Genomic DNA, 11420 nt, shown 5'->3' with positions numbered 1-11420 from the left:
CCGTCGTCCAGCCGTTCGAATCGCCCGCCCCGCCCCGCCCCCTCGGCGGGATCCGATGCTCTCCGGCGACCAGGGCCTCCCCGACGGCATCCGGATGGCGCGCCTGGCCTGGTCGCGCCTCCCCACCGCCGACGGCGCCGCGCCGCTGACCGAGGGCCCCGCCGCCTCCGCCCCCGCGGCCGCCGCCCAGGACGAGCTCTTCGTCGGCGCCGTCGAGAGCCTCGACTACGAGGTCATCGAGAACTACGCCTACCGGGAGGAGCAGGTGCGCCGCACATTTCGCTGCCTCCTACCCTCGTGGTTTCTCTCTGTGTTCGGTGACATGAGCTCCTGGTGCGGTGTTTCGTGCTTGCCTGCAGGCCCAGCGGAGCAAGTTCTGGGTGCCCTACTACATCGTGCTTAAGTGGTTCTTCGCCCTGCTCATCGGCGTCGGTGAGCGCCTCCTCCATGACCTGCTTGTCTGCAATTTTGGCGTCTGTCAGAGACTAGAAAAAGCTTAATCTGGCGATTTCACATGTGCGCAAGTAGGTTACACATGTCAAACGTTTTTATCATCCGAGGAAGCTAAGCACTAGGAATGCTGACCATATAGAAATCCTTTATATCAGTTACTATAATATAATTGCTCTATGTGATCCATCCATATAGAAATCACTATGACTTACATCCCAACCCCTGAAATTCCCCGGTTAACTGATCAAACCCGGCAATGTTCCAAAGGATCAGCCATATGCAGTGAGTAAAGGTTCTCGCATAATCTACTGGTTATTCCTTGTATTGGCTGGTTAGCTGGTATTAATGGCTACAGGATGACCAAGTGAGGAGTGCAAGCTGTCATTGATCACAAGATGCCGAAGCAATATTTATGTTTAATGTTGAAAACAAGCTGGCAGCTACTGAACTGAACTGACTACGTGCTATTGCGTGACGTTTGCACAACTGCTACCTATAGCTGTTGTTTCTGAGTTTTATACTACTGGATTGTTTAGTCAGTTAACTACCGTAAATTGTGAAGTTTTACCTCCACCAGTTAAAAATCCCTCTCCTAGTTGAATTCAATACAAATATTGTTTTCCTCGTTCCTGGCCTTGTGTATCCGCAAACACTGCTATGCTTGAATTCCTATTCCAATTCACTCCAAACTCAAACTGGCTATTCCTTACAATTATGACTTAGTTGATACAAAAAATATGAAATCCTAACATAGTAGACAACACATCTATCAGTGGAAACTATTTTTGTACTTCTATATTTTTCCCTCTGCCCCTCTCTGTGTCCATTGTCCAGTTTTTCGCACAGAGTGGATTTTTGTTCTGTTATATGATGCAATCATCCTGTTTTCAGGTACTGGATTGGCTGCTATATTCATAAATTTGGCCGTTGAGAACTTCTCTGGATGGAAATTTACTTTGACTTTTGCTATAATACAACACTCATATTTTGTGGGGTTCTTGGTGTACATACTTCTCAATCTAGCCCTCGTCTTCTCTTCTGTATACATAGTCACACAATTTGCACCAGCAGCTGCTGGATCTGGTATTCCAGAGATCAAAGGTTACCTAAATGGTAAGGTTTAACCACTTGAATTCCTGATATTGGTATTATGATAAGTTTGGGACATAATCTGGAATATTTATGTAGGAGTTGATACACATGGAATCCTACTTTTTAGGACTTTAGTTGGGAAGGTGAGTTTACGTTTTCCCCGTCAGCTATTATGATATGTCATGCCATGCTCAAATGCTGCTGCTTTGAGTAATAGATTTTTGGGAGCATCGGATCAGTTGGAGGTGGATTGGCTCTAGGAAAAGAAGGTCCTCTTGTTCACACTGGAGCCTGCATTGCTTCTCTTCTTGGGCAAGTAGGTTATGTTGGCGATTTAAATTTTGTTCCATTCGACATTTATCTCAGTTAAAAATTAAAATGTAGATATATGATTTTTTTCTTCTATCATGTTTGTAATTTGTCTTTTGATCAGCATAGACAGAATGCAAAATATTCACTAGCGGTATCCCCTGTCCTGTAAAGGGGTCATAGACTCATAGGTCTGTGGATCAACCAGGAAGACTTTGTTTACATGCCAAAGAGTTGTCAGTTTCTCATCAGTGACCAGTCACCACCATCAATTTGGAAAACCCATGGAAACCCTCTCAAGAATTTTCAGTGTCATCATGATAAAATTAACAAAGATGGTTGTTATTACATGTAACATAGTACTTGGCGTGATTTTGTAGTCTGATAGTGTGATATAATAATCAACAACATCATCAAGTCATAAAGCATGATACCATTGACGTTGTTTTTCTAGGGAAATTAAAAGTGGCGATACAACATCTCATTTTAGATATAAGAAGTACTGATGTTTACTTGGGAGGATTGGGTACTGTGGATCCATTTATACTTGTAAATCTGTTATATAGACCAACAATGTTTGTCCCAAAACCCAGTAAATAAGGACTTGCCAGCAGCTTCTGTTTTTCTTGCTTTACTTCATTTCCATTTTGTAAGTAATTTATGATTATTCTGCGCACATAAATTTGCCAACTAATTACTCTGTGCATATACATAGGGTGGATCCGCGAAGTACCACTTGAATTCTAGATGGGTACAGATTTTTGAAAGCGACCGAGATCGGCGAGATCTTGTAAGTTATTTCGTTTCGCATGCAATGTCATTTTTTTTACGTTTCCATCTCTTGATGTATGGCTTTCTTCTTCCGTATTAACGTTCCAGCTGAACCGTTTTATTAGATAAAAAATCTGTAGTGTGACTAGTGTCACTGCCTGCTATCTGCCAGTCAACAGAAAAAGATGAGCATATCCTGGTTGCATGAGATATTTGGGGTATAGTATAGAATGTTGTATTGAGATTCACTGTGGGTTATGACATTTGTTATATGTTAATATTGTTAACTAAAGTTGTCCCATTGAGATTGAAATGGTTCAGATTTCAGACACTAAAACTATCTTTCTAGTTTAAAACTTGACGACTCTAGCTTAAGGCTAACACTTAAATGCCCAGTTTCCTCTTCTCTGTTTAAAATGCGGGATTTGACTGGAAGCATCTGCACATTCTAGGGAGCTAAAGGCATCCCCAGTGCTTAGAGGATGGCTTGCCTCCAAGCTGGGACCCATGTCCAGCCTCTTAAGCTTAGCTCCAAACTCTGTAGTGTATAACAAATACTCTGAGCCTGTAAGGTGGACCCATATAAAATAAAATTAAAACCCTGATTCACAACCTACTTCTCATCTTCTTGACATGGTCAGCACACTCTCCGCGCATGACAAGTAGGGCCAGCGGATTATTTTAGTCCGAAGAAAAGGTTGGAGGTGGACACTATGCTTGTGTCGCCAATGATTTTGGCGTAGAGGCTCACGCCTGCAGTGTATGGCACCACCCTCAAAGGGCTTAGAGGCTGCTTAGAGGCAGCAAAACATCACACTGTGGATGCTCTATGGGGGCCTTGTGCGGACATTAGCTTGTGGGGTCAACAGAAGGGCAATGTCCAGGACCTTGTCACCTTTCTGCCAAGAGGGTGGGGCAATGAAGCGGCAGTCAGCAATAGAGATTAGGGAGGTTGGCAATTCTTGTTTGCTTTGTTGGAGTACAATGCATTGTATAGCCTGCGTTACACTCCCAGGAGATCAACTTTGGGGCTAAACCAAAACCAATGTGTGAGACAAACTAGCTTGAGAATCAGGGGCATATCTTCAAATCATAACTTGTTATTCTTATCCAACATACCTCCTCCTTGACCTGGTACAACCGTGGCTCTTCTGTCATGTCTCACATGGTAGCACCAGTCTAAAACTTCCTGGCTGGTGCCATCTAGAGCCCCTTTTTTCTTGATGAGGGAAGTCTATAAGCTCTGTTGCTATCATATTGGCCAGTGCTGGCTCTGCACAGTGTCTCTATTAGCTATTGGATCAAGTGGATGGGCTTGAGGATAAGTGGTTATCCCTTTTTTCTTGATAAAATCTACCCCCTCCGTTTAAAAGTAAGTGTCTCAACTTTAGTACAAAGTTGTACTGAAGTTACGACACTTATTTTGGGACAGAGGGAGTATAACCTCTTGGTGTAATCATATTGGCTAATGGCTAGTACTGGCTATATGCCTGATTCCTCTCAGTTCCTGGAACCAGTCGATGGGCTTGCTGGTACCCTAACCTCTCTTACCTTCAAAGTTAAGCGGATTTGCTGAGATATCTGAATAGACAAATTTACTTTTTGTAAGTGAGCTGTGATTTTTTGGCTTCTATTCGATACATGCACATTACTTTGTTTCACCTGGTAAAGGTTCAGTAGGTAAATTATGTTCAGTGAGTGTTAAAAGTAAATCAGATTGTGTGTGTACATTAAAGTTCAAATACTAACATGGCATTAGGCCTGTATTTAAAATAGAATGGGTGAGTTTTCATATTAAAGATCTCAAAGCTATATTAATAATGTTTCAAAAGGTGACATGTGGATGTGCAGCTGGAGTTGCTGCCGCCTTCAGAGCTCCGGTTGGTGGGGTACTATTTGCTTTGGAGGAAGTTACATCCTGGTAAGAATGTTCTTTCATCATACTAATAATAAAATTAGCCATGTTGACCAATGTAATTTGTTCCATCTTTCGATCTATACTTCTAGTCTTACCCTATTGTTTTCTTTGCATTTAGTAGACAACTATTTCAGTTGAGAATGTTCATATACTTTTCAGTAAGCAGTAGGGCAGTACTAATATATGTCCTTTTCTGGCTTAGTTATTTCTTTCTGTAGCTGCTATCAAGAAAACCTTTAGCACAAATGTGATTCATTCCACAATCGACTATTAAATTGCCAAATGAGTACAAAAGTAGAAATGCATCAGCAGCAGTTTTCTGCTCATTATGTTTCTCTGATTTGTTTATAACAATGCACTTACTAAAGTACCTTTATGAGGAACCTGCTTCATTTGTTTGCATGACCAATATAAATACTCAAAATGTTGTCATAGATGAATATAGGATGCACTTCTGCTGCACTGCAACAGCATGCAAGGGGATTTGTTTAGTTTTAAATTGAACTTGAGAACATCCGTTTTGAATACATGGTATTTAGGGACTGGCTACCTGATGGATACTATAGTCTATCATGAGTGACATTACCAGGTTTCCCAGGCTGCAACTCAAGAAATGCACCTGAGTGCACTTCCTTTCACCTGTGTTGCCGTATTAGTTTTTCCAAGATTTTGGCCCTGTGCTTCCAATAGTATACACATGAATTGACTTACTATGAAGATCAAGAGCATGGTTGCCACCTAAGTACCACTGTTATGTAATACTCCCTCCGTCCCAAAATAAGTGACTCAACTTTGTACTAAAGTTAGTACAAAGTTGAGTAAAGTTAGTACAAAGTTGAGTCACTTATTTTGGGACGGAGGGAGTATCATATTTTAGGCCTGTGAGATAACCGCCATTTCCCGTTTTATTACACGTTTTATAATGCTATTATAAGTGTACTTTTGGGTCAAGAAAGATAATTATTAGAAAGTTCGTTCCACATTTTCGTATTATGTGCAACAACCAATCATGTTGCATGTAAATTGGTCTGTTGCTCCCCGTGGAACTTACTTTAGATGCCACGGCAATACATTTTTACATAGATTTTTTGCTTTTACTCTGTGGTTTGATCGTAGCTAGTTGTTTAGACCTACTACTTAGTATGCTCGTGGTGGGTATTATTGTCATCCAATTCATTATGTAACGTTGGTAATACACTTATGAAGTGGAACCTCTTGTGGCAGTTCTTTTTATGGACATCTACGCACGCTGGGTAGCCTAATGATATTAATGTTGTTCAACTGCGGGTCTTGCACTTTAATGTAATGTGATTTGATTGATTATGTTATCATTATATTGCTGAAGGTGGAGAAGCCATCTTATGTGGAGAGTATTCTTTACATCTGCTGTCGTGGCTGTTGTGGTGCGATCAGCAATGAATTGGTGTAACAGCGGAAAATGTGGTCATTTTGGGGCTGGTGGTTTCATAATCTGGGACATATCTGGGTAAGATTACTTTTTCCTTGTTAAAAGGGAATAAAAATGACCTGTGAATTGTGATATTGATTGTTTACTTTTTCGTAAAGAGGTCAAGAAGATTACTCTTACCAGGAACTTCTGCCGGTGGCAATTATTGGTGTTATTGGTGGACTTCTTGGTAAGTTACAGTACGCAAAGTTGACTCAGTATATCTAGAAATGACATAGTCAGGCGTTTTACCTGACGAGAACTCATTCATAAAGTTTACCCAGTAATATCTAGAATTGCCACAGTCAACATTTGTTTACTTGATGAGAACTCCTTTGGATGTCAACTGGCTAGAGAAGCAAAGCTGCACCTAGCCAGCCTGGATTCTTGTACCCACTGAACTTTAGGCCGACTGGGGGGTTATTCCCTCAGTCTAGTTCATATTCTCCCTACTGATTTTGTAACTACTGCACTATGCTAAGTTCTGTCACAGTTGGCTAAACAGCTGAGGGTGTCTTGTAGAGAACCCCCCTGTAGTTAGAGTTGGATCAAGTTACATGAAAATAATATGCTAATTAACCGGCGTATCACAATTGTGAAAAAGCCTGCCCACAAACTCACTATAGGCCCAAAACAAATAAACAGTCCTAGTATATTTGTGCCATATTGATGTTTTTCAGTTAATTCATTGGGTGTTTCTTCAGGAGCGCTATTTAATCAACTCACCCTCTATATAACTAAATGGAGGCGAACATATCTTCATAAGAAAGGGAAACGAGTCCAGGTATGCTGGAGATATGATATATTAGTGGTTATAAAGGTAGAGCTCCTCTTGTAGTTATATACCTAACATCCAGGTTAATATTTGCAGATCTTTGAAGCTTGCCTCATATCTTTGATAACATCCACTGTTTCCTTTGTGTTACCACTACTGAGGAAATGCAGCCCATGTCCTGAATTAGAAACCAGTTCTGGTATCCAGTGCCCTCATCCACCTGGAACAGATGGGAATTTCGTTAATGTGAGTCTACTTTAGGATTTTTCAACTCGAATTACATCTTCTCTTTAGCTACAGTAATATTGGCTGTATTCTTAATATGTTGTCTGTATATTGCAGTTTTACTGCTCAAAAGATAATGAATACAATGATCTGGCAACCATTTTCTTCAATTCTCAGGTCAGAATATATTCGGAAAGCTTTTCCTTCCATGTTCCGTATTCCATGTCACAATATTCAACAACATTCTCTTGCAGGATGATGCAATACGCAATCTGTTCAGTGCAAAAACATTCCATGAGTACAGTGCACAAAGCCTTATCACCTTCCTGGTACCCTTTTCTGTCTGCTTGATTTATGGAATATTATACCTCGTAATATCTTCCTAACTCCATGAGCTGTTGAACTAGTGCAGTTTTATTAATGTAAGTTAGGAAAAACATGAAAAAGTACTTACCAAGTCCAAATAATCATGATCTTAAAAAGTTATGAATGATCAGTACTCTCGTCGAGGTCTGATTGTGTTTTCTTGTATTAGTAGCACATGCTATTGGTATAATAAAAAATGATGGTTATTGCTACTCTATGCATATTCTGATGCTGTAGCGAACTTTATTTCTCGCCATTCCATTTACCATCATTTGGATGAGTTTTGAGATATCAAGAAGCTTTATTTGTCATATATACTTACCTTTCCCCCTTTCTTGCTTTGCTCAGGTCATGTTTTACTCCTTAGCTATTGTAACATTTGGAACTGCTGTTCCAGCTGGTCAATTTGTCCCAGGAATAATGATTGGATCTACGTATGGCCGGCTTGTTGGAATGTCTGTTGTTAAGTTCTATAAGAAACTAAATGTTGACGAGGGCACGTGAGTTATCACTATCTCTCCAATTCAACCTATGTTGCATGTCTTATTTATTAAGCTTCTTATTTTTGCATTAGTGGCCCCTTGAAGTTTATTCTTCCTTTATGCTCTGGCTATTTTACTATTATTAATATTGCTATAGGTATGCTCTACTTGGTGCTGCTTCGTTTCTTGGTGGTTCGATGAGAATGACTGTCTCTTTATGTGTTATTATGGTTGAGATTACAAACAACTTACAACTCTTGCCATTAATCATGCTTGTTCTTCTAATCTCTAAGGTAAAAACTCTGCAAACATTGACTCAAAGTCTCAAACTCTGCGAACTTTGACTCCTTGTTGAACATGCAGAGTGTTCCTTCTGACTTCTATTCATGTAGGCTGTTGGTGATTTTTTTAATGAGGGGCTATATGAAGAGCAGGCCCGATTAAAGGGCATCCCTTTACTTGACTCTAGGCCTAAACAAGTGATGAGAAACATGAATGCGAAGGATGCCTGCAAGAATCAAAAGGTTCTGATGATCTTTATTCCATTCAAGGTGGAAGAAAGAACTATATCTTGCGTCAGTATAGTTCCAAATCTAACACGTCCAATATTCTGGTGTTTGGTGTTAGGTTGTGTGCCTTCCTCGTGTTTCAAGAGTTGTTGATATTGTTTCTGTTCTGCAAAGCAACAAGCACAATGGCTTCCCTGTAAGCAGATGCCAGTTCTAGAACACAGCTGCTTCTGTGGGGGTTTAAATAACAGATTTTCTGTTGTTGTTCAGATTGTTGAACGTGGGCAGAATGGCGAGTCGCTTGTCATAGGTCTCATACTTCGTAGGTAAGATGCAGTACCATCTGCTCTTGCTTTCTTGGTTTACCTTGTACACTGAACACTGACCCATTTGTCCTCTTCTTTCAGTCACTTGTTGGTGCTTTTGCAATCTAAAGTAGATTTCCAGAATACTCCTTTCCCTTGTGGGCCTGGCGTACTGAACAGGTTTGTCTAAGGCTCAGTTTGCGGGTGCTGAACTGTGCTTATTTTACAATCTGCCATGAAAAATTATGCACAAAAGTAGGCAAAACCGGTTCAAACAAACGTGATTATGATAATCCACCGCAATGCCATGGACAGCATTGAGTAGGAAGCAATAGTCTATTGACTGGTAGTGATGGACTGTTTTTGCTGTTACACAGGCACAATTTTAGTGACTTTGTTAAGCCAGCTTCAAGTAAGGGAAAGTCAATTGATGATATTCATTTGACGGATGAGGAACTTGGGTTGTATTTAGATCTCGCCCCATTTCTAAATCCGTCTCCTTACATAGTGCCAGAGGACATGTCTTTGGCAAAGGTAAAGCTTGCTTTCATTTGGACTGTTCACTCATTTTCAGCGAGTTGGATATGAGATGATCTTTGTGATGATTCCCAGGTGTACAATCTCTTCCGCCAACTAGGATTGAGGCATATATTTGTCGTTCCTCGGCCTTCTCGTGTCATAGGACTGATAACAAGAAAAGATCTCTTACTCGAGGTGATATAAGCCACACAATCGTTGCTGTTGTATATTGTACAGAAGTTGAGAAAGAATATTTGGCTGGACATCCTTCTCAGCTCTGTTGTTTTGATTACAGGAGGATGGCAATACCGCGACAACAGAGCTCCAGTCGACCAGTGTAAGGTCTATATTATCTACTTGCAAGCTGATCTTTTCGTTGCTGCGCCGCTATGCGCACTGAACCGAAGTTCAACTCTCTCGGTATCTCACTGGAAACAGTGTGTAGATTCTAATGCGATGCTTTTGCCATGCTCAAGCACACAAGTGCCCAGACTATGTCTCACTGATCGGATTCACTAAACCGCCTGCGGATTGACGGTGGCATTCTATGCCGCTTTGGATCCACCGGTGCTTGTCTAGAGAAGCATTGCGTCATCGAAATAGGCTGGTGACATTTGGATGTGATGCAACAACTTGTCGATTCCATTTTGGGTTGACTCGAGACTGTTTCGTCTTTGCAGAGCCTACCTGAACGGTAAAACGGCAGGGGGGAGCGCGCACCTGGAGCGTCCTCTTCTTGACAGCCTGATGATTCAAGGAGTAAATACATAGCACAATACAATCAAAGATAAATTTTGATAGCAAGCAGTTAACCTTATTCCACTGCATGTCGGAATGGCACACAAACCAAGCAACGCCCAATGGGCTACAGACGCAGGATTCTTCGAGGGCGATGCGACGGGAGGATGGCACCATGCGGCGGTGACTAATTAGGCGATTGTAAACAACTTTATAGACTCACTGATGTTTGTAGCCGCCATCCATGTAAACCACGAGAAAATTGAAATTCTTCCGAGTAAGTTCCTTCGCTGTGGTCGACATGACATGATGAGGAAGATATAGCAGGTTGCGTTGGTCCTGTCATTTGTTAGGTTTCGGTGACACTGCTCTCGCTGTGATCTGTGCACCGGGTCAAATCTTGTCGTTTAGTTTCGGTTCGTCCATCGCTTATAACACGTGTACTGGCTTTCTCCCTCCCTAAAAAAAAAGGTACATGCATGTTGACAAGATCTGAAGATGAATATGAAGGCAGTTCAAGTCCTTGATCCGATCCGTCAAATTTGAAGCCACTGGGGAACTCAGAACATGGATTTTGATAACCAACAAATGTTTGCTAAAGCATGGCAAATCGAACGTTCTTCATGGCAATTTATGTGGTCTGAGGATCGCAAATTTCTTCTAGGTTTTGCCAAAGGTACCATCCATGTGGCAACATAAATTGTCATAAAAATGCTTGATTTGCCATGCTCTCGCGTAGGAAACATCATACCATCCATGTGGCAACATAAATTGTCATAAAAATGCCTGATTTGCCATGCTCTCGCGTAGGAAACATCGGCACAATAACATTTCCTTTTAATAAATCCAACCAACAAAAGGGCACACCGCAAAACACAATTTTTTTAGAGATTTTTTTTTGGAAGAGATAAAACTCTTGCGCACGATAAAAGATTGGAATGATAGTATAATTGTGCCACATTGAAATGAGAGTGGCTATATCGCTATCGATCAAGGTGGGACATATCAACCATCTCTACAGATTGCTAGTTTGCTGAAAACAATCCAACTTTTATCGAAAGAAAGCCAAACTCTCATCTAGATGCATCTCGATTCACATTTCTATATCTATATGATAATATGCACAATTTGTATCTGCTGATACAAGAGATTCTTTCAAAGGATAACCCTTACCCCTAACCCCTGGGTGGGCGAAAGATGGAGACAATACCTGCCGATCGTAGTCAGATGCAGTGGCAGACCCAGGAATGGGCCAGGCCCCAGGCAGCCTTCGTGTACCGTAGCAAGCAGCCTTGCTACAGTATCGCTACAATCAACGAAGGAACTGGGTTTCACGCCCCACGCCGCCGCTCGGGCTGCCTAGGGCCAGATAGGTAGTTAGTTGTTGTTTACATTTGGTTCTTCTTTCTCGTTGTTGATACCAACAAGACTAGCCAGATGATGGTTCGAGCATGAACTAGCTATTGAACAATCTCAAAACCATCTCAGTTACAATGGAAGAGCTATGTGTA

At 41.3% G+C, this 11420-nt stretch overlaps 1 protein-coding gene across 4 annotated transcripts; it reads left to right on the top strand.

Moving 5' to 3' along the window:
- Positions 1–33: 33 nt before the first annotated feature.
- LOC119294724 (chloride channel protein CLC-d-like) lies at positions 34–10254 on the top strand. Of its 4 annotated transcripts, none has more exons than XM_037572972.1 (23): positions 34–265; positions 360–432; positions 1345–1566; positions 1642–1688; positions 1763–1861; positions 2570–2644; positions 4458–4546; positions 5889–6029; positions 6110–6180; positions 6695–6774; positions 6862–7011; positions 7108–7167; positions 7245–7319; positions 7705–7856; positions 7996–8131; positions 8231–8362; positions 8466–8543; positions 8618–8673; positions 8755–8832; positions 9030–9186; positions 9265–9366; positions 9409–9608; positions 9852–10254. In XM_037572972.1, exons 1-23 carry the CDS (start codon positions 56–58, stop codon positions 9940–9942), a joined length of 2574 nt encoding a protein of 857 aa, XP_037428869.1. In that variant the 5' UTR covers positions 34–55; the 3' UTR covers positions 9943–10254. The 4 variants fall into 4 exon arrangements, 3 of the variants coding, with proteins under 3 accessions (XP_037428869.1, XP_037428868.1, XP_037428867.1); XM_037572971.1 differs by having other exon boundaries at positions 37–265; positions 9467–9508; XM_037572970.1 differs by having other exon boundaries at positions 38–265; positions 9467–9513.
- The last annotated feature ends 1166 nt before the right edge of the window (positions 10255–11420 follow it).

This window comes from Triticum dicoccoides, chromosome 4B, assembly GCF_002162155.2.
Source record: "Triticum dicoccoides isolate Atlit2015 ecotype Zavitan chromosome 4B, WEW_v2.0, whole genome shotgun sequence".
Lineage (NCBI taxonomy): Eukaryota > Viridiplantae > Streptophyta > Magnoliopsida > Poales > Poaceae > Triticum > Triticum dicoccoides.
Note: the sequence above shows the minus strand (reverse complement) of the source record. Positions and strands in the feature narration are given on the sequence as shown.